Source organism: Dinoponera quadriceps, unplaced genomic scaffold (genome assembly GCF_001313825.1).
Source record: "Dinoponera quadriceps isolate SergipeBrazil2010 unplaced genomic scaffold, ASM131382v1 scaffold1070, whole genome shotgun sequence".
In the NCBI taxonomy this organism is placed as follows: domain Eukaryota; kingdom Metazoa; phylum Arthropoda; class Insecta; order Hymenoptera; family Formicidae; genus Dinoponera; species Dinoponera quadriceps.
In genome coordinates this window covers 2,928,895-2,955,428 of record NW_014555341.1, presented here as the reverse complement: position 1 = coordinate 2,955,428, position 26,534 = coordinate 2,928,895, and the positions used below count along the sequence as shown (strand labels likewise).

The window sequence follows — 26,534 nt, the reverse complement described above, 5'->3', positions numbered from 1 at the left end:
GAGCTGCACACGATAGTCAAAATCGATTCGTGTAGGAATATAGGAATTGCGAACTCCAATTACTAATTGAATCGGGCAAATTCTGACGTCGCGGGTAACTTGCCGCGGTGTTTTCCAAGTTCCGCTTGCATCCTAATTTCTCGAGTCGTGAATTAACTTTCTATCGCAACGAGAACGAATTATTCTCCTCGAGGGAAACGGAGGAGGCACGAGGATCGTTTCTTTACGCATCGCCCCGCGATGATGCGAGCGCAAAGGCGCCGGGATATTGAATTTATTAAAATACGGAAGTGCAATCGAGGGAGTTATTAACGTATTACCGGCGGCGTGCTTTTACATTGAAGCGGCCGAAGGATCGGCGCGCAGCCAACACGGGAAATTCCGTCGTGACGGTGTGAAACGGCGTGAAAAATAGGAACCAAATGGCGCGGGTAAAAGTTGCAAAAACTTCTTCGGATAGAGGAAGGGGTGGGTCGGGGGGAGGCAATGGAAGGAGAGTGTGCGCATCTTGCTCGAGCTGTGAGAACTTCGTCTCCCGTATCGTAGCGACGTCTCATCGCTGAATAATCCGAAAGATCCATTAAAGCGACGGTGACAAAGAGGAATATCCCCGCGGTCTCGCTGTGTATTTCAAGGCGAGTCACGCTAACACGCAACGGCGTGCGACTCGCGGTTGCAAAGTTTGAGGGACCGCGATCGCGACACCGCCCAGGTTGCTGGAAACGAGTTTCCGCCTTTTTACACCTCCGCACACGCGCCCGTCCCGTGCGTGTCGTTTCCTTTATCGGGGCGACAGACGTTGCGAGACGTGATTTGTATTGCACGCTAGAATTGAATCAATTTGGATTACTGACAAGGGTACCGAGACACACAAGCGGTCGTTTGTTCGATTTTCGTCCCGAGAAGAAATCAGCGACATAAAATGGAAAGACGTTATGGATTTCTCCGGGGAGATTTCGCCGACGCGATAACTCCGGCTAACGCCCGTGATACAAGGATGCTCGCCGGAGATATTTTCGACGCTAAGCACGGTGGCGAAGAGATAAAAGTCCGCGCCGTTAGCCGTTCGTGAATCGTCAGCCAAAGGTGGGCGAAATTAGCGGCGTGTTGAGATAAGGTAAAAGTACCAATGCTTGGACATGTGCCTAAATCTAGACATTCTTCTTGTTTTGGTCTTTAAATACGAATATTCAAACTTTCAACATAAAATATACCATACATATATTGAATATATATATATATATATATATATTTCTTTTTTTTCACATTTAAAGATAAAATATTCGTATTTGAAAACCAAAATAATGAAAATGTATGTCCATAATTAGGAAAAACAGAAACAAAAGCGTTTGGAAGCTAGCTTGATGTTGCTTTCTCGTCACAAATCTGATCCATTTTTGAATCGAATTGTCAATTGTGATGAAAAATGGATCCAATATGACAATCGCAAACGTTCAGCACGGTGGTTGGACAAGAATGAATCACCAAAACACACTTGCTCCAAAGCGCAATATTCATGAAAAGAAGCTGATGGTGTGTGTTTGGTTGTCTAGCGCAGGTGTGATCCATTATGATTTCATGAAACCTGGCTCATCGATCACAGCAAAAATATACTGCAACCAACTGGACGAAATGATGGAAAAACTTAAAGAAAAACAGCCTAGATTGGTTAACAGATCGACTCCTATCTTATTGCATGATAACGCTAGACCATACACTGCACAAATGACTGTGGCAAAACTACAGGAATTGGAGTTGGAACTTCTTCACCATCTTCCATACTCATCAGACCTAGCCCCCACTGACTACCACTTCTTCCGCAATTTGGACAACTTTTTAATAGGAAAACAATTTAATTCCAACAATGCTGTAAAACTGGCCTTCCAGGAATTCATTGACTCTCGTCCGCCAGGGTTTTATACCACCGGCCTGAACAACCTGCCGCTTAATTGGCAAGAGTGTATAGACAATATGGGTGCATATTTTGATGAATAAAATAATTCCTTACATTTGTAAGTTGTGAACCAACTTTGCCTTTTTTTCTACAAATTTCATCCTTGACGACCTGATATATCATTGATACGTGATGAACGTATACAGATAGCCATGCCATGTTACTATAAGTTTTGGGGGAATGAGTTATAATCTTGATTAACAATAAAAAATACGTACCTTGCTACTTTTTCGTTTGTAAAATATCCTTTAATCTTTCCTCGACTTTGATGGTACGATTCCGATCGCTTGAAGTTCAAAATGATTACAAAGAAATATCAAAAGACACTTTAAAGTAATGGTCAACTTCTAAAATGTCGGCGAATTATTCGAACTGTTGTTATCAACATTGTGTTAACAGCATGGTTTTAATTATAATATTTCAGCACTTTTAGTGGCTTTTCATTTTATTTGTAACTTATTATAACAAATATATTAAATTTAGAATACATATAAAATTTAATTTAATGGAATAATTTTAATTTAATAGAAAAAGATATATATAACTTAGAGTAAAAATATATTTTTTAGTAAAAATACAAAGCTATATTATTTGACTTGTGAGAAGAACAGATACGGTTGTTACAAATTGGGACACTGTCACTAATTGGAACATTTACCTTATCGTTGATATTGTTTATCAATATCTGTTCACGCTAACGTTCGCACAAGTCGTCGATATTTTTCCATTCATTCCAAAGTCGATTCTGAATCTATCGTGCAAATAGACTTGTTTTGCGTGTAATTTTCATCCGGTTCAGTTACTCCGCGGTTTACGATTCGGAGTATAGTTTAATTGCCAATCATCGGAGAGCAGTTTCTCGAGTGCATGTTTTTTCGAGTATTCGAAATGAATGAAAGCGAAACAGAGCGGTCGAGTGAATGAACGAACGCGTTTGTTTATGTCGGAAGATGTTATCTCGCGTAAGAGGTGTGCGTGACCATGAGGTGACTCAAGAATCACATTAAGGTACGTGGCACGAAGGACGCGCGCGAGCGCTGTATCTGTACCCCCCGTGGTAGGTCTGCTCGCGGGATGGTACCGAGACCGGAAGTAGCGGCTAGTAGTACTGGGTCAATGCACGTTTTAAGAGAAACCTCGTTAGCACGCAACGGCGAGGAATAACAAATGGGGGTAGTTTACGGAGCGCGGCTGCGCCAGTTTGACAAATTTTCTAATGTATTTATAACTGGAGAGATTTAAATACGCTTTAGTGAACTTGAACGGAAAGTTTCGCAATTAAACGATCATCCACAGCGCGCTGCTCGTTTAACGACTCATGACGAGTAACGCGCAATAATTTCGATTCCTAAGTCCGTGATCTTCTCGGTGCTTTCAGGCGAATAAAGAATATAAGGAAGTTGTATATTGCGATACTGCTAGGTTATTGATCCAGTCAGACTGGTATAGTTTTATGACGTATGACTACATCATAATTGAAGTTACCAGAAGCAAAAGAATGATGGTATAACTTGAATGTTTGGAAGTGTATAATATACAAAAAATCTTAAAAAGATTTTGATATATTTTACTCGAAATAAAAAAATTGTGTGAGTTGAATAAACATTACAACTTATAGGTTAATCTTATTATAATTTCAAGTACAATGTTATACCGTACTCGATTATGAACATTATACGTAATCAAAGGACACGGTATAAGATTATACATAAGAAAACAAAGTTATATGTTGGAACTTTAATCTACAATTCATATAATTCTTCTCTCATTTTAAGTTACTTTAATATACATACAGTTATTTTAATAAACATTTAACAATATGTTTACGTATGAAATGTTTCCGAACATCCTTTTCTTTGCGATATCCCACAAACAATAACTAATCTTTCCTTTCATTTCTTTCATTTAATTAGCCACGATTATACAAGAAAGATCCAATCTACAAAATTATAATTTTTGAGATTTTTGTTACCAATGAGTAGTCCAATGAGAGTAGTCTTTACGTTTCTCTACATAGAATAAAAAGATTCAAATCTTTTGGATACCTAAAATTAATTAAAAACAGTTTTTATCTTCTACTAGTTGTGCCATTTTTTACCCGTTGAATCTTATCCATTTTTTAAAGGTTAACCTTGAACACTCTTAAACAATAGAAAATGAACTGCGCTTCTTGATTACAATCGTAAAGAACCTTAGTGCTATTTATACTTTTTAAATCATATATCAAATTTTCATCTTCGTTTTTCTCAAAACGTATTCCGTGTGATTAAATATTTCTTGCATAACTATGGTCAATCATCAACAATACTTTATTAAAATATAACACGTGCCGTATATTAACAAATATAATGAAGAGTCGTAGTCTTCTCGATTACTCAATGAAACACGTCATAAAACTTGTTTCGACTCGCCGATATCGATAATCGCTTTGGGTGCACTTTATAACGTCACGTCCGTCGCACTTCCCACCCACGTATTTTTACCTCATGCTCCTTATATTCTTTATTCAATGAGGCGAGCTCTCGCGTGCCGAAAGCTCGCTCGGCCGGCGATATTCGCGTAACGCGCCGCGATATTTTTGATTCGCAACGACTGCCTTCCTCATTTGTCGGCTGATACAGACTTAAGCCAAGTTTTCGGCCACACAAAACATCGGTTTGATGAGCACCAAGTGCGCGCGGTTTGATAATCTCAACTTGCCTGGAGTAAGCTAATTTCAGGCTCCACCCAGCCGGGCACAAATCGAGTCGGATAATCCTCTTCGCTGCGGCATTACACCCGGCCGGTGGCACTTTGCTCCCGGAAGTTCGCGGCTAAAAGGAATTTAGGATGGTCCCGGATCTGTCGACCCACGCTAAGATTCATTTTGTAGTTTTCCAATTTGTACGGCAAAGAAAGAGAGAGGGGGAGATAGGGAGAGGGGAGGATAGAAGTCGGTGGTATGTATGGAGCATTCGCGTAATTTCGCGGATATTAGCCGGTGCTGGAGAATACTACGTGGATACGGGACAAGCTGGCGCTTACGAGTTATATCCCACAACCGTACGGGAGCTTTAAGCTTGCTTCCCCGATGACACTGACAAATGCACCACCTCCGTTATCTTCCACGATGATTATGAGGTTACGCTTGTTTTCCCAAGCGTCGCGCATGATCGCCCAATGATTTACGGACGTCATTAAGCCGGAATCCACTGCCGTCGGGACATTGAGCAATGCCTCGTGTAGACTTGTTGTGTCCGCGCGCTCCACAGGGTCAGCGTCAAGGTAACGTGTCGGTAAACCTGACGTAACAGCCAGGTCGTTATCTGCGACGAGTCGCTTGGAGCTCTTTCGGATTCGCCGAAATTCTACACAGGCGGACCTCCGCGCTCGTCGGAATCGTGGCGAATTCAATCTCGCGCCGTTGAAACCGCGACGACAGCCGGCCGGTCTTCTTTTCGCGGTATTCTCTCGGAAAAGCTATTTCGCCTCAAAGCGGAGGACACCAGCGGATGTCGGCGGTGAGAAATGCCCCGCCCAAGACAGCGGGCGTTCGGGAAGCACCGGAAGAAGAGTAGTGCTGCACACACCGGGCGGTAAATTTCAAGGCGACGCGCGTATTTCAGGGTGAGCTTCGGCTGGCACGCAACTCTATGCCACTGTGGCGTGTGCGAAGGTCCGAGCACGAATGCCGAATGACAATGAGACTTCTCAATGGTCTTTACTCGGCGGAACGTCACGAGGAAGATGAGAAAATCGAGCGACGCGTGAGTAACGCGATGAATGAGTTAGCAGATATGAATTCCGAGAAATGCCGATAATTCATCATTTAATAATAATAATAGTAACTTTATTGGACACACTACATGAGACTGACAGTTTAAACTGAGAAATCCAATTAGTTGACTCAAATAAGATATTTCTTTGGATATGAGCATATAAATATTTTGCTTGTGAGAACCAAAATTTCGTTTTCGTAATTAGTCGAATTTCTCCGGGAGACGGTGATAGATAACAACTACTCGCTTTTTTGTCAACTTTATCGCCGAATTATGCTCGCGCGAAATTTCGTTAGATCGAACGTGAGCTGCCTTGCAACGTTGCATGAACGTTCGCCCCGAATCTAAATAGAGCGAGAATACTGACGTGTTACACTGCGAAGTTAAATTTACAAGAAGGAAATTACGTGTCCTAACGCTAACTACAGATCGAAGATATTCGGATTACCACGCGTGGAATTCTCCCCGAAACAACAACGGTCGCCGGGGATGTAGAAACGATAATTTTTGGCCGAGGATAAAATATACTAATTCTGCGGCAAAATGTGCGGTGTATACGCCGCCGGAGTGGCGGAGAGAAAGAGAGAAAGACCTTCGCGTGAGAACACGCACTCGTTGATTCCAAGGATGGAGCGGGTTCACTTTGGAGTTAATTAACGTAGAAATCGTAAAAACGGCTTTTGAGGTCACACCGATACAATACAGCGGCGGATATCGTGAGACAATTACGAGAAAAAGCTAAACAACTATAATTAATCATAGCGAAATAAAATCGCAACGGGAGCTTTTTGCTCTACTGGAAAAAGCAAGCGGGCTCAAGTAGCGACCAAGCAGCGATAACGTAACGATGTAGGTTAAGCCTTCTTTGGAGGAGTCCCCGGCGAATTCCTTTCGTGCGATGCAATTTAATAGCGCGTAATTACATTAGCTATGATAACGCGCATGTCAACTTTGTCGTAAAATGATTTCTACGCAATGAAGTTAGGAGCGCAGCAAACCGTCACGATTGAAAGTCACTGCCGATGGGCTTGCTGAAGTGACGGTACAGGGTGTAAAGATAAATTTGTCCAAAATAATAATGTGTCAGTACATTTGAGAATATCCTGAATTTAACCGTTGCAGTATTCGTGCACACGTGGAAAAAGCATTAATTGTAGTAGGCTAAATTAGTTGTAATGTACGGTCATGAAAAACTTGAGCAGCGTAAGCAATCTTAATTGTTTGCGGTGGCAAACTCTTTTGCCGCAGCAAAAGGTGATTTTAAGTGTCCATATGTTACAACTAATTTAGTTACTGAAGCTAATCTTTTTTCTCCGTGTGCTCAAAGAATCATCTGGAAGATATCACGCGTTTGAAAAAGTTACGTTCGTGGCACCGCGAATCTGATTTCCACAATGAGCGTGCGAATACTATTTTCCGCTCTAATTTCTCGTACACACCCAGCGATATCGTGCAGGAATACGAGCACAAGGGGTGGCGAAGGCGCGGAGAAATTGTAGTAGTAATTGATAGAGTTACGACGCATTATTTCACGCATCGCAATTTAATTCGAGAATTTACGTGTTAAAGTTAATCAAATTAAGAAGTCGAATCGTCATGAAAGCACCCCGCTGAGAAACGCCCTTCACTTATCGCGTTAATTAAAAGCAATCCGCGTTGTTCTACACGACGTAGCATACAAAATCGCCGACAAAAGAAGTCGTATTTGCCAGAGAATTCGGGGTAATCTCGCGAACGACCAAGTCTGACCTAGAGAAGTTCAGTCTACGATGTCTAAAAAAGACGTCGAGTGTATTTTGCGTTTCTATCGCAGGGCGCCCGACAATACGGAACGTGTGTCTTCGACGGATATATAGAGAAGCTTCCGCGCGGCTATTTCCTTCGAAAGCAAATTATCGTCACTGCAGACGCATCATTTCCGTTGGAAATGTCATCGGCGAGCTAACGACACGTCGCGCGGAAATTATTGACACGCGAGCGAATGAATGCAATCTGATATTTTTCTGGTTGGGAAAATTGCGCAAATTGGATTTTCAGCCGGCCGACGTATCGAATTCCGAAGAGTTAATAGACTCCGCTTAATTTGAATCGAATTGAATTTACCGACGCACTGTGAAAGAGAAAAACGAACCATGCGTGCGAGGTATGTGCGTGACAAATGAGAGGAGAAAAAAGAAACATGAGAGGGTGCGCAGTTTATGGGATAAAATATTCATCTTGTACACGTGTGAAAATTTCTCCTCGTTCGACAAAAATTGCACTAAAACGGCCAAACGATCCGTCTCTCCGCGTTCGAGGAAACAAAGAGAGCAACACTGTTACAATGCATGTATTTGTATTACGAAATCACTCTGTCAACACGTCCGCCGGGAATCGATGTCAGGGTTACCCCGACGCTGTAAACGTCGATAAATCCTCCGCGCGCGCGAGTCGGCTGATCGCATCCGGCGATAAAGTTCAGCCCCTTGCGACACGCGGAACGCGAAATAACCGTGATAAATATTGGCGCAAGATCCATCGATTTCGTAGACGATGCGCCGACTGTTTTCGTGGCCGATAACTCCTCTCGTCCAAGTTAATAACTAGAAAACCGTCGGTCTATCCGATCGAAACGCCGTTCACCTGCATATTCATTGTCGCACCTTCATTTTCCGCATCGCAGCGACTTTGTTTTCGCGAAATCGAAGTCGAGATTTTACGCTCGTTTCTTCCCCTCGAACCGTCATTGTAAATCCCATATTTGCATATTTCAGCTGTAGACGGGAATTCGAATTCATCGCATGGCTGAAAGGAGTTCGAATCGTTTTGCTTGATTTTCCGAACGGAATTAAAATGAACGACCACGTTATTCTAAAGGGAGAATGAGATAGGGATTTTTATCGGCGCACGTTATAGGATAGCTACCGCATCTTCATTTGGCTGAATGATGAACTTGACCCGTTCGCGTCGCAACTTCGCTCATGCATACAAATCGCCGAGTCGGCGTGGAGAATGGCGAGCGTTTTCGAACGAGAGCTCGAAAGAGGTCAAACAAAGAGGGTTCGCTTTTCTTTGTATATTGACGAGTCCGCTGCCTTATGAGGGTTTCGTGCCGCGTCGGCGGTTGTGTGTCGAACAACGTTGGACAGCTTCCAAACGAATATCATCGGAGAGAGCTCGTTCCTAACCGTATCTGCGACGGAATTCGCGGAAAAGAGAGAGAGAGGGGGNGGGGGGGGGGGGGGGTTGAGAGCGGGCTGTACGCCATTATGGAATTCTTGCAGACCCAGCTTGGCAATTCACGACCCGTGTAAACTTTCCGGCGGATTAAGCGACCCCCGCCTCCCCCCGTGCACCGCGTCTGTTACCCTCTCGAGCCCGCAGTTTTTACGCCCAATTAGTGGAGGAAGGGGGAGGAAAACGAGGGGGCGTAGCAGGGCGGCTTTATCGAGCAGCACCCCGGATACTCGCGGACTAATCTCATGTTAAACCCCTGGTATGGAATTAATTAATTAAATCCGAATGATGGTAATTAAACCGCGCGAGCCGACATATGTATGGTCGCGATATCTCGCGAAAGTGTGCGGGCTGTGTGCGAGATGATGAATGCGTTGTCACGTCGTGGTCGAGTGAAGCTGTTAGGAAAACGACACGCGTATACTGTTCTATGCACAATTTCTAATTACATTGTCGGACAAGTTGTCGTTACTCTTAACGCGAGTTTCGCGCGAACGAAGACGACGACGCCGGCAACAATGACTGACGATAACGATGAAAGCTGCTATTACACGCGTGTAACCGCGCTCGCAAGCCTCTTGCAATTCGATCGGTCGTACCAACACTGCAAATCCAAGTGTGTAATTTTATATGTATAATTTTATTTATATATTTATTTTGTAGTTACTTCTCATACATTTGTACGCGTGTTAATACTACTGCTATGATTTTACACGGTGTGTAATTTTTACATGCTCATGTGTATAAAATTATAATTTTTACACATTTACGTGTGTAAAATTATACCAGTAACACGTATAAATGCATAAAAAGTAACTGCACGAAGCGTGGAAAATTGCACATTTAGATTTGCAATGCTCTGTCTTTTCACGCATTTAATTATAGAGTTAGATTCGCGATGAAGGTCGCTCTGTCTTTTCACACATTTAATCACCGTGAACTTTGACGAGACGCGCCCCGGCAATCTCCTCGATGAAAACTCGTATCTGTACATCTGACAATAGGAAAAATAATTAATTTAATGAAGCGGTTAATTGGACAGTTGCGGGACACCGCACAAACGGCTCCCGAGGGCGCGAGTCACAGAGGTGATCATTGCATTATGCAATACGTACACCGGGAACACGGAGCTTACAATTGCCCGTTTGTACATTCGCTTAGCGGAACCGCTCTATAGGCGGGCACATTTTTACCCTTACCGCTAAATAATTCCCGTCTGATCGAAGGTAATCGCGTTACCAACGTATCGGGTGCAAATTGGAAGCGATACAAAGGACGCGACATGGCCGCACTAGATCGAGCATTCGGCTGCTATACCCGCGGGTACAACGGAGATAGAAACGAGCAATGGAGAGGCATGGGATGGTGATAGTGATGGTGGTGGAGGTTAGACTAACGAAACAACAATTGTGACCGTATTGCCGAATGTATTCGCGCTCACATGTTCGTACAGTCGATGTCATGTCCATGCTCCACTATTCTCTAAATTAAAACTTTTTACTGTTATGCGATTTTTAGCCTTTCGCATATATTCTAGTAGAAATTTCACGGATTTTTGAGTAATTACTAGCTGAGTTATTAATTTCTGCCTAGTACCTAGTATTTCTGATTAATTTCTTATAGGATTTCTTATTAATTTCTGTCTAGTAACTGAAGAGTAAAACTACTTAGGATCTCATTCAAGATGTAATGCTTTTCTTACTGCGCAAAATTTAAACCCATTTCATGAATGAAAACAAAACAATAAATGGACAAGAAACTACTCAATTGATTGATAAGCGAGTCTACTGATCATGAAATAAGCAGTTTTAAAATACGGACAGGAGATGCGCAACTTGTCAATAAAAAAATGTTGCTATTCTCCTGTGACTGACTGTACAGGTCGAAATTATAGTAATTAAAACCATTGTGACCTCCAACCATTATAACTAGAGCTATTTCTGCAATTTTCATCCTTAAGCCTGTAAGGCTGAAAATCGTGTAACTTTCCGTCTAGGGAATGGTAGGGAACATATATGACGCCGACTGTACGCACGCACGCACGTACGTACGCACGAACGCCCGTGTGGCCGCAACGTGCCCGCGGGTTGAGGTTATTTATCGATTGGCAAGTCTGACCTAACACTGACACACTTCACTCACGAGATCTGACCTCCGTTCTGTATCGACTCTCCCCATAACCTTAGGATCTATGCAATTTCTCGCCGGCCACACACCCCCGTGCGCGAGCCATTTACTAGCTTGAGTTACGCGCACGAACCATCTTCTGGATTAACGTCATTTTCCGGTATCGCAGGTAGATACCGACTGAATTTCCTGGCCGAGCTAATGGAAGGCACCTGTTTCATTTTTTAACGTTCCAACTGGCGGAGGGTTACGAACGGAAAGAAGATCGCCTTTCGAAGATAAATGTTTTATTGCGTACACATCCGACCACTGTAGATCCGCACAATTACTTCCGTCGTTTGAATCTTTCGTGACAGAGCGGCGCAACTTACCGCCACGCCGACAGAATCGAGATTCATGAGGGGCTTACGATTCCCCGTAATTCCGATGAAATCTTCATGCAGATCGGGAATTCGCGCCTACTTGCTTTGTGTATCTCTCTCACTAAACAATCTCCTCATTTGCATCGAGCGCAAAGGAAGATTCCGGCATTCCTGAATTGTTCAACGCGACCGAACGATCGCTTCGGTATAAACGGCGAATATAATTCCTCTGACCCTTAATGGATTTCGACCGACCGTCATGACCCGAATGATTTACAGCCCGTTAACATGTGGCTCGCCCACAATGATGGAATCTTGGGGTCCTGGGAGGACGGGCACACCCCCGCCGTCGTCGGTCGGGAACAGCAACAACGCTGCCGCAACGACGTCGGTGATCACCTCGAGCGTCGCGCAGCCCGGCACCACCGCTCCCATTGCCAGTCCCGAGGGAGTAAGCGACGTAAGTAACAGAAAAAAGTGCAACCACTAGCGGCAGAAACTTTCCTTCGCGAGCACGCAATCACCCGAGGTCTTATCGACCTCGGTCAAACGGCGGCAATTGGGCGGCGTCGTTAGTAATGCATACGCGTAAACGAGGCTGCGATGGACGGCGTGTGTGTTCAATTTTAATACGCGAGGCGACCGCGGACAGAGTTGGTGGGAATTCGCCGTGCTCTCGTCCTCAGAAGGTGGATGTAAACTTTACGAGAGGCAGAGTGAAAGGTTAATTATTCGGTAGGGGGAGATTATAATAAATTATAAAGAGAGCAAGATTTTTTTGTTATTATTAGAACTTGGACGTTTACACAAGTAAAATACAATAATCTACATCTACGCGTAGAGACAATGTAAACTATGTATGTTATCTATGCAGACAATAAGTAATCTATGAATCATTATGGGCTGGCTCATCTTCTTCTTACATTTTATAAGTCTTATTTATATATTTTGTTTCTGTTGAAAGCTCTCAAATAATTACTTGGTTTATTTGGTTTAAGTATAACGGCGCTTAATTTTAGTATTTTACAATGCTACAGAAAGTCAGTAGTGGATTTACCGATTTCATTTGATTTGATAAAACGAAAAGAAATATTATGCATATTGTGATCATGAACTAAGGAATATCGCCTTTTCCTATTTAAAAGCCCACAGGTGAATTTAAATGATAAAATTTCTGTATTATCTGAATATATTAAATGATACAATTGTATTACCTGAATATATCAACTTTTTCATTTTTAATATTAAATATCTCTATAATTTACGCCAAAATAATGTGAACTATTTTATAATTTATATTAATAATTTATCTTTTCTCTTTACACTGTATTATGTCATTTATAATATTTTACACAGTTTATATTGTCTACATGAGAAAAGTCCGTGTCACGTAGGCAATACGTAAATTACCTATGTAGATGTAATCTGAAAATCTACAGTATAACCCTGCTTATTATATTTATTTATGTTGCGAGAAATACTGTCGAAACCTCGATAGCCGAATTGGTAAGGCGTCCCACCCAGCAAATGGAGAAGTTTAGGTTCCACACCAGGCCGAAGCAGTATTTTTCGCAACTTGTTAGAAAGTCGATTAACACAAATAGTTAATTATTAAGTGAATATTTGGGAGATTTAATAAATAATTGTGATACAAGGTCGATTTTATGTGTAGTAGCGTAGTGAAATTATTTTTTGAAAGACAAAAGTCCAAACTATATTTCAGTAACAAGTTCTAGGCCAAAATCCATCTTTATTTTATACATAAAAAAATGTTCAAAGATAGATGAATTTGCTGTTCCTATATAGGAACGGAGAAACGAAATGGATTAATGTATTCTTTGATTTTATTATTCGAAATATTCAATCCGATGCGGGATTTAACCGGCGTGATTGTTCACGTGAAACGCCGTGAAAACATTTTATCAAATCAAATGAAGTAACTGTGTCCGAGACGAAACGACGTTAATACGGTATTTTTAGCCGCGAAGAAAGGAGGTGAATTGTCCGCGCGCACAGAGTTCTGATGGAACGCCCGCGTTTTAATTGCGTTTTCCGAACATACGTCCGTAACAAGTGCTAACGCGTGTTCAGCATGCACGTGCAGCTACGATACGCCGAAATTCCGGGACAAAGTTTGTGCGCGATACGACCGACACGTAGCTGCAGAACGGGCGAAGGTTATCGCACGACCATACCGAGTTAATAGCGCATGCATGAGCTACTATACAATCCGAACACATGTTAGGCTCGCGCACATCGACGGGCCGAAACTATCTCTCGCACCTACCCTCTTCCGTCCGTTTCAATTTCACGAGCGCGCACGATCGCCGGACGTAATGGACGCCGACGGTGGTGCTATCGAATCGAGCTAATAGGATCAACGTTACGTGCCCGATGCGATGTCCTGACGAGATTCCTAGAATTTTAAGGAGTTCTTTCACGAGAAGACGTCGACGTAAAACCTGAAGAAATTTTCGCAGTAACATTGATGGAAAAGAAGTACGAAGAGAGAAGCATAATCGTGTATTAACCGTTTTAGGGGTTTTTAAAAATCCGTGTCGCGCGATAGCGCTTCGTTCATTTATCTGCGAGTAATGCCAATCACGCTGCTCTTTTTTTCGTCGAAATATGCCGCTCGCGCTTCATTTCATCAGTCATATCAGAAACGTTATACTAAACACTCAAAAGTTTGCGGAACCGAGCGCGTTGACGATCGTGACCAAACATCGCGGCACATTTCACCACAGTACGCGAACAGCGCGATCGCGCTGCGTGGCGCTAAAACGGCTAATTAGTTTCACGTCATATCGCGAGGTCCCCCACGGGGGGTTTGCAATCAGATTATAACAGCCCCTTCAACTTTCTCGAATAAATTCTGGCAGAAACGCGAGGGAAATTAATCGACCGGCCCTCTCGCATCGTGCTTTCAGGTCTCGCAAAAGTCGGGAATCTGGGATGGCCCGAACTCCTCGTCGGGCGGTGCCGCGGAAGGTCCCTCGCGGAGCGTGTCTCACGCGGCGAGCCTCGACGCAATCTCGAGGAGAGCCGTGAAGCCGGAAACGGCGAGAGCGCCGTGCCGCAGTCTCACCTGCAGCGTCTGTAAGTACACTCTCGGTCCGCCGTGCCGTTTCCATTTCTACGTCTCGACGTGCCGCGAATTGTCTCTGACCTGGCATTAGCGCTTTCTGTGGAGCGATGTTTTACGTTATGGCCGGCGATATGACCCTTCCCCCATCAACCCTTTTCTATAGATGCGTTACGCCGTGGTCGGCGGAACATTTATTTCTCCGGGGGAGGGCAAAGTGCGCGAGGGTGGTAGATAACGGGCGACATGTCTGGTCAAGGTAGCGAGAATCTTTCTCCTCGCGATTTTGCGGTCGATTTAAAAAGGGGATAATAATCGCGGCACTATCCTTGACAAGTTGCGGCTGTATCGTGACTGCTCTCTGCCAAAGGTTAGAGGGTAACCGCGATTGCCCCAGACAAACGAAGCGGGAGGGGGTGACGCGACTTCCCCGTGATCGGTTTATCCGCTTGATGGTTCCGCCGCTCACGACGCTCGGTTCCCGAAGATTGATTCGCACATATCACCGATATACATCACTCTCTCTCTCTCTCTCTCCGACCGAAGATTGGAGCGAGATCGGGATGGAGATTGTTTCAACGCGCATACACACGCCTCGGTTCAAGAAACTTGGAGCGCGTTTATAGTTATGGATGAAGGTGACGGCGGCAGTGGCGGTGGTGACGAAGGCGTGTAGCCGCGCGCCTCTGTGTGTGCATCGCGGTTAAATAATAATTAATGATGCCGCGAATAATAATATTATTGCATGCGACGTTTCATGCCGCGAGTTTTGACAGATAGCGAACATCTGGCCTTCCGTGCCGTTGCATTGCGAGCGAAGTGCTCTATAATATCGCGAGGTAGCTCATGGAATACAAGCTCTTGTTGCATGTTTGCAGATAGTAACTGATGGTAGATAAGTCGCTTTGTCTCGTTGCGTCGGATATACGGTGAAAAAAAAAAAAGAGAACGTTCTACGTGATATTCCGTAGAAAGAGATTCTCGTCGACGCACGGGGCCCCACTTTACCCGATTTCCGCTTGATAGAAAATCTAGATGTGTCTTTATTTATATGTGTCCACCTACGTACGCAAGAATTGATTTTTGATAATGAGTTTCCCCCGAAATTTATTTTACATTAATTTTATGTAATTCAGCCACGTGTGCATCAAGCGCTCCGTTTTCTCGATAAGCTCTTATTCTCTCGGTAAATGGTACATTTTCTGTTGGAAAAGGTCGACTTTGAAGTTGTGGAATCAAATCTGCAACTAAAAAGGACGTTCTCGGTGAATTCGAAGGAACATGGAAATCGCGAGAATCTGTGTGTGTATGTGCGTCTTTTGGCGATTGCAATCCTACCTTAAGCAACCGACAGCTATATTATAATCCGGTAGTGTCTTCGCCAAGAGCATAAAGTTTATCTGGAACACACGGGAGAGAGCGTTTGGCTCAGGAATTCCGTCTGAGTGCATCCGACTAAGAGTCACCGTTGTTAATGTCATCGGTGATACATAGGTGACGATTCTTGGATGTCGGGAAGGAAGGGGAAGGAATATAGCTCGAGAAATGATATTTTTAGACGGAAGGGAGGACGCTAGAAAAAAGGATCGAGGAGATCCTGTCAGATCACGCGCTTATTTTTAGTTTGAGCCGCGGGTATAAACGTACATACCGTAAAAAGCATATTTCGAAGTGACCGGGCGCAACGCAGGCAAATTTATTCAAACGTCACATCGTTACGAAACAACCACGTTCGTTAAATTTTGACCCCGCGGGGATAGTAAATAATCCAGACTCGTTTTCCCACGCACCGGAATGGAATCAGGTTTAAAAGTACGTCGTTCACAGGCCGGAATTCTCCAGCGTACGCAGCGTAAGCGCGGGATTGTTCGCGCCGGGAAAGAAAGTAATGAATTTTTAAAGCACGCTTCTTTATTTCGGCCGAAACGCTGAATTATAAAGGAGGCAAGAGGGTGTTTTATAAGATATTTAACGACTCGAGAGAGAACCGCATTACGCCTCTACAGCGTGCAATATTCACACGGACGCCACATTCCTCCCCTTCCTTCTCCGGCATCGAGGAACTATGATAACAAACAAAGGTTGCGACCCTTCTTACATCCCCGACTAGAGCATTAAATATCGCTTTCATCAACCTGATGGCGATCCCCACTCTCCTCCTCACGAACTGTCAATCCAGTGTCAAACCTCAGTAAAACTATTTTAGTAGCGGGCCGAGGGAGCGAACACGTCACCCTCGAGCGACGACCAGCGACAGTCGATAATCTCACCGAAGGTAAAACAGGAGGGAGCAGCACCCTGCTTCCTTGGTTTCCTTTAACCGATCGGGCGGCGAGCTTGCACCCCTTTACCAAGCGCTTGCGGCTTTCTTGTTATCATGTGCTTTCGAGAGATAACTCATACTCTTGAGTGTCCGATTGAGCTTCCATAGGCCTCTTTCTATTACTCACCACTCACTATGTTACTACTTACTTATATATTATTGCTACTTACTTACTACTATTTGTATTACGTTGACTTACTTACAATATGCTAGCATTTAATTCCACGTGGAAGAGAGTGCCCACCATTTCGTACTTCTACCGTACTGTTATCAGACGAGCACCGTAGCCTCGTTCGATCAGCTCGTCTGTGCTCTCGTGAACTTGAGGACGCATAAGTAGCCGCCTAGACGATAGCATCTCGCGCGAAGGAATCCACATCCTTCGTGTGCGCGTCAATACCGAAATCTGACTTAACTTTTATCCCTTACGGCAATTAGTGTCAGAGTTTACCTCGTGAAAACATTTCTAAAATATTTCATCCATCTTTTCGAGACGATTACTCCTTTCAAAAACATACCGTTTTGCGTCCATAAAAGATCCTCCTTGTTAACGGATCATCTATCTTCCTGCCGTCTTGTAAAGTGTCAAACTCTTCGCGATCATGTAACTCGACGCGCAACGCAGCACCCTGTTCGAGCACAGCCGGCTGGTCGGGAGTACGAGGGATGAATTCTTAGTTACGCTTCTCTTTACAGCGGGGCAAGAATGGCTGATATCTTTCACAGCTTTCTTTTACCTCAACGCATATGCAATATCACTGGTGCATCCGGGCAACACGCCCGGTGCCATTGTGTACGTACCGATCGCAGAACCACCGCAGGGGCGCGACCGACAATGACCGCCATTAATCATTGTACAAATCATCAGCAAGACGGTCCTCATTTACATGTATTACATAATAGTAACATCGACGTAGCATCCAACGCATCGTCACGAAAAACTTGATACGACTCGCCCTCGCGCGACTTGTACGAACATAAAAAAATAAAAGAAAACAAAACGAAAATAAAAGAAAAAATCTCTCTTTCACAGGTATGCAGCTTCTAGTGCGGATTAACTAACTCGTTTACTGACACACTCCTCAACGCTTCTAGATCGAGATATAGGCTCGGTTATTTGTCTATTTTGTCGAACTTGCTCGTGAGACACCGAAGCGATCACCAATAACGAAATCGTCGATCGATATCTTCGATCGTTTCTAGAATACTGTCGTGTTAAAAAATACATGCGTCGGAAGACGGGATAGCAATCTCTCCGTCTATTTGTCTTCGCTATAAATATTCGTCACTCGTATTCTCTCTTGTGAGAGGACAGAAATGAATTGCAAAAGTTCTGCGCTCCGTTTCAATGGTACGGCTCAGCAGAAGTTGCCTCGAGCGTACGATCGCTTCGTTGTACATTTTCGTATTCACATTAGATTAGTCTGTATATCGTAAGCGGTGTCGTGAAACTTAATCGGAAGAGTTACATCCTTCGAGACACGTATTACCGTATACATGTGCCTGTACTTTGTACTAGATTACTGCGCTACACAATTTTGTTCTTCATGGTCATCGAACATGTTGATCAGCTATGTACATAAACACAACGATCGGTCTTGTAACTTAGCTCATTAGAGTTGCTGTCGCCACTCTCCAAAAGAGATTCCGTTGACACTCGAATAGATTTAATTTGATCGAGCCTGTATTTCGCACCTAAATAGATTTTGAATTAACGAGACATATATATGCATATGTATACATGTAACGGGATATATCACTATATTGTCTCGCGAATGACACGACCTCGAAAGACTCACGTTTTGTCCTCCGTTTTTGTAGCAGCGAAACATTCGAAAATCTTTCCTGGCGTCGCTTCTGAAAGCGACTTGCAGAAATGGCGGGCGTCCAAGGACCGAAAGTCGCCATCTCTGAGTCAGATGGGACCGGACTCCATCAAACACAAAGTAAGTCGAACAATACTTTTGCACAAACAGGTCATCCACGTGTGCGGCTTTTATTCTCTTTGTCTCAGGTGATCGTTACTTTAACATGACGAAAAAAGATTATCGAATCTAGTAAAATTTACTCATAAAATTTACTCGAAACGCGGTTAATTATCCCATGTTACGCGATAATTAACAGCGCGTTAACGCGTCACATTTACGTCACGTTGCAGTTTTCCTTACAAGACAATGGATCCGCGAAGTATTTTCAAGGAGCGATGCACACACCGAACATGGGAGAGAAAGTCGCTCAGGTGAGTGGCATATTTTGATGTCGCAATTAGTGAGTTATGTTAATAGAATCTGCGATGTCTCTCTTTTTCTCGCGTTTTCATAGTTTAAGCCGCTGCGCGTAATTATTAAATAATTATTTAGGAAGAAATTTCATTCACGGAAAAAATTCGTATCAATTCAAAACTCATATTCTCACATATGTATAAGTAAAAATATATAATCTTATATAAAAATAAAACTTGCTTACATGAAGAAATTCTATACAGTTCCATTAAATATATCATATTCTTGTTCCATTAAATGTATCAAGAATAATTTTCCTGAGTCGAAAGGAAAAAAATATTCGATAGAAAGAACGATATCTTTAAACTGATGCAATTTATAGTTTAGAAATATCGTTCTTTCTATCTAATATTTTCCTCTCAATTCATGAAAATTATTTCATGAAAATTATTCTTGAATGACTAATATAATATTTCTAGCAGAACTACGTAGAATTTCTTCATGTGAGCAAGTTTTATCTTCATACAAAATTATATATTCCTGCTTATACATGAGAATGTGCCTTGAATGATACCAAATTTTTTTCCATGCACTAGGATATCTTTCTGCGAAGCGCTCGTTTTGATCACTTAGAAAGTTGGACACTTTTCCGGCCACTTGTTGTACGGCAGGAAATTAAAAGCGTCACAGCGACATATTTATTTGACACTAATTGAAATTGGAACAAAACTGTTTTCCGGAAATGAAAGCGTCCGCCGCTTCTTGATAGGTCAAAGGTTTCTTCGCCCATCCGGAGCAATTTGGTTTCGTGAATTAAACATAGAATTCGTGAAGAAGTTAAATCTCATTTGCTGATGTCGACCAGCTGAAATGCGCTTCCGTCACGAAAGACACTCGCTTCTCCGTCAAATTAACGAATCAATCTCTGATGTTTTGTGACTATTTCGGACGCGATTTATGCGTTCCTTTTGCTCAAGAAACGTCCCGTTGACCCGATAAGAAATTATTGGATGTAATCCATTTTAGCCATATAATCTCTATTTCTTCGACGTAACACAGAGACTCACGCGTAATAAATCAAACGTCAATCACGCGAGAACGATTGCTCGATTAATCACGCAACCATTTCTGCGACGCTTTACTCTTTGAATTTAGCTCTCGTCGAAAATGTCGATTTTTCCAATCAACACTTCTCCCGCTGAACAAATATTCATCAATTTTCCCCTATCGAATAATCGCGCGCGCACGATGCGGATAAACAGAGCATATCGTTTTCAGCAAGGGGGTATTTCTCCTCGCCTCGTGTTTGTCACGGGACATGCGATATGTGAGAAATGCGACGAGGTCAGCAAGCTTTCAAATATTTAGCGGAACAATGCGGGTTGTTTGCATACGGGTGTACATTTAACATACTGCCTTACATTAATACGGCCCTGACTGGCGCCAATCCGACTACGGCGCAGTCTCGTAGGCGGAAATCTCCCGCAGCGTTGGATTCTCGCAAAATGACGTTGATTTTACAAGGCTAGTGGTTGCGCGGGTGGGATAGAAAGTGGATAAAAAGAGCCCCGCGGAAGAGGGAAAGGGATTTGTCCAATTAATATTACCGACGAAGCACGAAATTGGAAGCGCGCTTAATAAATCCGAACATATCGCGCTGGGATAATAACGTCGCAACGTTGGCCCACTTTGTATTAATGTCACCGATGCCGCTGTTGAAATGTCCGAATTAAACACGGTGGAGTGAATTGATTAAAAAAGAAAAATGAAAGAAAACGAAACGGCCAATAGCGTTACACCGCGCGGCAATATTCATCTCGAGAGCTTCTTCCCCTGACTTTTTTTCTGACGCCTTCCTGATTTTATGTCGCGCGATAAAAATCAACAATAGTTTCCCCAGTCAGGTAGAGCGCACTTTAACACGCCCCAATATTCCGCGACGAAGCGAGAGCGACGCCTGAGCGAGGCGATGTTTTGTTCGTGGAAAGACGATTTTACCAGCGCGCCGGATGATCGATTGTCGTGTTACAGACTCGTAACATTTCCCAGACATACCGGAGCGGTGTCTAGCGACGATGGCAACGCGAATACTTTCAGGCTAATCAGCTTTTGCGGAACTTGAGTCGAACACTGACAACACCCTGCGTTCGCGCGAATAATGCGGCCGTGCACACACGGCAGTTATAATATCGCACGGTTTATTCCCTCGTTTCGCAATTACATCTCGCTCGCGTCGCACTCGGATGTAATTTGCTATACGCAGGGCTTCTTCGAAGAAATTTGCGCCGGTGATCCCGCGTGTTTCAGTGGCACGTTGTAACTTTGATCATTACTTCGGGGTCGCGTTATTCCAAGCGACCGTTTAAATTATGGACGCCGTTCCTCCAACTCGCGCACGATTTCAGCGACCGACCGGCGCAGCGGAGAGAAAACACCTCGCCGTTGCCCGGATATTTATATAAAACCAGAATGGCCGATATCGATAACCGATATTGCAACATTGCAGGGATTTTTATCACATGTTCTCGGGTGTTGCTGTAATAATTATATTACCGGCGCCAATAAATCAATCTCCTCCCTTTTTCTCCGTTTTGTTGCGAGAACTCCCCGTATAAACCCCGTATAAACTACCTTTCTTCTGTCCTGTCGGCCCAGCGATGCGTTGTTCGACAAAATGTTGCGAACGTGAATAATATAATATATGCGACGTCAAGTGTATACATTCCGGTTTGGCGCGACGTTTGACGCGCTTTCGTCACAGTGTCCTTCGGCTGTTGCTCGAGAATTCCGATGTGACGAGGATGCGATGCAGCTGTGCCGCTTTCATCGTCGCGCGGGGAAATGCGCGAATTCGGGGCCGGAAATAGTATCGCGCGAGCGATACGCAACGTTCCGGGAAGATGTAGCAGCTGCGAGGTGGCAAGTCGGTAAACGGATAATTAATTAGCGTGGAATACCTGACACGCCGCGCTTATTCCGTGACAGATAATACCCCCCGCGCTGCTTAACCGATATTTTCCGTTTTAATGTCGCTGTTGCGCAACGTCGCGAAGGCAGTTACGGACGACCGAGGGATAGAAACGAGAAGATACAACTGGCGCGAGAAAGCGGCCCATTAATAACGACGATAAATTGACAGGCCGAGACGGTGCGTACGATAAATCTGCGCCGCGCAAGTCGGAGTGATCGAGAACGATCTCTCGGCGAAGTAATCTCTGAAAGTCCCATCGATCCACCGATGCGCAAACCCACTGATCAACGAGCGATCACAATAGCATACGTGATTCAATGACAAGCCCCTCTTATCGATCGCCGTTTACGAAAACATCAATTATCAACGCGGCCAATTAAAGCCCACTCATGCCGAGAATCGCAGGACATTCTCTGATGTTCGGTCATCCGACGACGGACAGAGCGAGGAAGGAAAGTCACGTCCAAAGACGCGCCGGAAGTACGGATGCACGTCAATCGTGTCGGACGAGGGGGGGAGAGGCGTGCGAGAGAGTTTCGCTGGCGAATACGGCGGAAAGAGGAAGAGCGACTTATCGGGGCGCACGCGTGCCAGAGGGAAAGAGAGGGACGAGATTCACGACCCTCCCGTTGCACGGCGCTCCGGTCAGTGTCGCAGTGTCCCCCGTTCTGCCTGTCAGGTAGCTCCGTCGTCACTCCGTCCACATCCTCGAACGGCGAAGGAAGATCGCATATGCAAACGGTGATAACACGTCCTTCCAACAACGGGCTCCCGCAGGCGACCCGTCGTTAAACTCGAGAGAGACGCGCGTCGGACGACGGCAGCTCTCTCGCCACGTTTTCACACAAGATCATGACAGAGCGAGTGGTACCAGCGAGAGTGGTACCGACGCAGCCGCGAGTGATCGTTCGCCGTCCGCGAACGAGGGTGCCTGAATCAGAAGGTCGTCGCGTGCTCGATGGATCGTGAAGATCGTCCACCCTCTAGTCGTTCGCGATTTCTCTCGCGGCGGCGGTTTGTCGAGATCGCCGATCGATCGGCCCTGAAAGTCCGGGGGAAGAATCCGTGGTACGACCGTGCGCCGACGATGATGAACGCCGAGCCGTAGTGAACGTGTGCCTCCTAACGGAGCTCCGCGGAATTGATAGCACAGAATAAAAAGAATGATCACCCCGCCGAGCCGGGGAAGCTGCTCTCGTCTTCGTCGTCGGACGCGACGCGCCGTTCAAGTGACACCCCGGCGGAGAGAAAAGAGACTCGGTCCGCAAGACGAAACGTCTGCCGAGGCATTTCTCTTCGCGACATTTTCTCCATGCCCGTGAGGTCATTTGGCGTGCGGAGAGCAGCCCGGAGAGGTCGCCTTACACGAGGTGAACACGCGCGATATCGAAAGCGCGATCTGTAATAAACGAAAGTGAACCCACCGGCGAGTCCACTCGATAGGCCGCTCCTGATAAAATTCTTCACGGTCGGTGCTTTGAGTTGTGCCAAGTAGCTTTCGCCCGTCCCTCATCCTCGGCATCATCCACGCCTCTGCAGTGTGATCCATCCTCGTTCAGCTACGGATGACGCGAGTTCCGCCGAGAGGAAAATCTATCGCGTATCTCCGTGAGAAAGATTTGTAGATGAAGAGGGAGGCATCGCTCCTTTTTTTTACGTTCTCTTGCGTAATTTTCACACTGTTCGTCGCGCTTTTGCGTCACCTGAATCCACTCGTGCGAAAAAGAGAGCTGGTCGCGAGACGAGCGAGATCAACGAAAGGAACGTGTTCACCCACGTGCTCTACGCGTTGCGTACGGTCTGTATCATCGCGCCAGGGAGACCGACAAAATGGCGGGACAGTTTCATTGAATCGCGTGGTCGACCAGCCGCGTCGGTAAGTCTAATCTTTTCGCAACGACGGTCGCTCGGTTAACAAAATATCACGTCTCGTTCCTCATCATCCTGCCTCGACGCGAACTTTAGTCGTATTTTAGTTCTTTAGCACTGCGCGATCATAACGTAAGGCCGCCGCAGGCTCGCTTGTTCCAACTTCTTTTCGTTGCTATTCGTGTGCGACAATCGAGCGACATTTTATTCGTATCGCTTTCTGCGATGCCAAAATTGGCGTGACGTGGAAACCCGCCCGTCAAAATCTAGTGACTGCACGATCGAACGTATACCGCGCGAATTCACGTGTTTTGTATTATCTGCAATCACCCAACCAGCGCGAATCCGTGGAGTACGCGATACTAACGTATTCGTAATCAGCCGGGCTAACGGAATCAATTTTACTCACGGTCTTATCATTTTCACGCGTCGACGTTTATCGCGCGCAATTAGTCTCGTTTCGCATTTCCGCGCTGCTGAGCATTCACGTGTCGTTACACGCGCGCATTCTCCGTTCGGTTTCGACGGGAATTTATGACGAACGAGAGAGTTAAACACACAGCCGGCGTTTCTGTATCGCAGATTTAAAATGGCCGCGCCCAAAAATCTCACGAATTCAATGGTAAGTCTCATCGGAGATCGCGTGCTCATGTCCGAACAATTACAATGAGCCCGGTCGTGAATTCGCACGACCGTCGCGTTCGAAGGCGCGCGAATTCAACGGAATATCCGGACGAGATGCACGGAAAGCCTGCAGCTAGAAAGGTCCATTTTTCCCTTTGCCGGCGAGATCGATAAGCGGCATTTCAGGCCGGATGCCAAAATATTTTCTCGCGCGCTGATGCAACAAAAGACTTCTCAGCAGAGGGAGAGACAAGCGCACACGAAGCATCCTAACATTCTCTTTTTTTCATCGCAACCGCTCGACAATGCGACACGAGTCATTTTTTCAAATGCAATCGTTCCCGCCTTTTTGAAACGTCTTAAGCCGCCGAGTCGCGCTGAATCAATCTCGCGCGTTCGCTTGGTTCATCCGTCGGTCGTACAAAAAGTCAAGAAATAATCCGGACTGTCGCGAATACTTCCGTATGAGCGGAATATCGCTCACTTAGGAAAACCGTAGAGGGTCTTCTTTTCTCACTTGCGAGCCCGCCCATATAACTCCCTGACGTCGGAAATCAATCGGCTTTTATTGCGGCCGGCTCGGGATTAATTGCCAATCGGAGAACGGCGATTTATCGAACGGTCGGCTCGATCGACGTGTCCTTTCACTGGATTAATTTTTCCCTTCGAAGACAGTGCGACTTCCACGTTACCCCACGATGCAACCGGCGAAGGTCATAGCCACCAAGTGATCAATGACTGGCGTCCTTGTGTCGCGGTGGTAACACCACCCACACCTGGCACCCACGTGCACGAATCTGTGTGTGCAGGTGCGCGGGAACGCACGATTCACTCGCCGGTATAGCAACGCCCGTCGGCTTTTATATTATTTCGCAGCCTGCTTAAATCCCACTTTTATTATCAACGCCGTGAAAATCGAAGCGAACAATAGCCAGTTTCCAGTCCGATAATCGCTGACAATTTCGCGGAAAAGTCGATCGCGCTATTGTCCGATCTATGCTCTTTACTTACTAGCGTTGATGTACGGCACTTTTTTCACACTTTCCGGAAATGCATCGTAAAGGTCTTGTCGCTACGACGTAGTAACGGCTGCTTCTGCTGTTATCGGTAGCCGTTTACTGTAAATTACGAGGATCGTAAAATTACCACGACTTCGCATTACGTTCCCTCCCGGCGCATTAAGTTTCTTTATCAAGGAAACTCAGGTCGATTATATCGCGCGAAAAAGGCTATAATTTCGCGCTGAACGCGCGCGATTCATCTCGTCCTTCAATGTGTGACTCGCTCGCAACGGTTTTTCCCGTTCCCACCGTAATCGTTAGTCCGTGCAGTCGGAAAGGTGCTCTGCCTCGACGTTTCCTCGGACTCGGTAGTTTTCCGATCACACGCTCGCAACATTAACCGGATTTCGTGGCCCTGATCGATTTTAGTGGCTCGCTGGAAAAATCGTGCTTATATCGCTCGCGTCTTCGCACATAATCGCTTCCAGAAGAACGCTTTCGAGCGGCATTTTTGCGAGTTTAAATGTCAAACGGTGAGCCGAGCTTTGTCGCAGATTGCGTCGCTTTGCAAACACCTGAAATTCCATTGTTCGAACCGGCGCCAGGTGACATCGAACTGCACAATGAGCCGGGTGGCCCCGGTGCATGCAAGCGACAATGTTTCTCTCATAGAAATTTTCCCCCAGTAAGCACTTCGCTATGAGATACGTGTGGGCTAAGTGCGAGATTCGATACCGTTATCGGGCCACCAAGGAGCAAGATGAGAAACGCGAAACGCCGAAAGAGTTGTGCACTCAAGTCAGAAAATGAGCGAGATTTTATTTTCAAATGAGGAAATAAATTAGTAAATTAATATTTATGATTATATACATTTGTATATCTCATTTCGATTTCAGTTTTTGATTTGAGGAATGACCGTTTTGGCCCTTCAAACCGACCGTCAATCCGATAATAAATTTCTCGATAGACAGGCATCTCTCGTACCGGCGAACGAACGACAGTGTTTCGAGTTAAGATGCGCA

The 26,534-nt window shown here is 45.0% G+C and overlaps 1 protein-coding gene across 16 annotated transcripts in view; it reads left to right on the top strand.

Annotated features, from left to right (window-relative positions):
• LOC106743890 (potassium voltage-gated channel subfamily H member 6) overlaps nucleotides 1-26,534 on the top strand; it is a 114,799-nt gene that overhangs the window by 50,311 nt on the left and 37,954 nt on the right. For 12 of the 16 annotated variants that reach the window (XM_014618151.1, XM_014618149.1, XM_014618163.1 and 9 more), the window contains 5 exons: nucleotides 11,697-11,877; nucleotides 14,348-14,516; nucleotides 16,709-16,777; nucleotides 18,647-18,771; nucleotides 18,984-19,064. In XM_014618151.1, the coding sequence (XP_014473637.1) occupies nucleotides 11,697-11,877; nucleotides 14,348-14,516; nucleotides 16,709-16,777; nucleotides 18,647-18,771; nucleotides 18,984-19,064 (625 nt within the window). The remainder of the gene's footprint in view (nucleotides 1-11,696; nucleotides 11,878-14,347; nucleotides 14,517-16,708; nucleotides 16,778-18,646; nucleotides 18,772-18,983; nucleotides 19,065-26,534) is intronic. The other 4 variants (XM_014618159.1, XM_014618156.1, XM_014618157.1 and 1 more) reach the window with 3 other exon arrangements.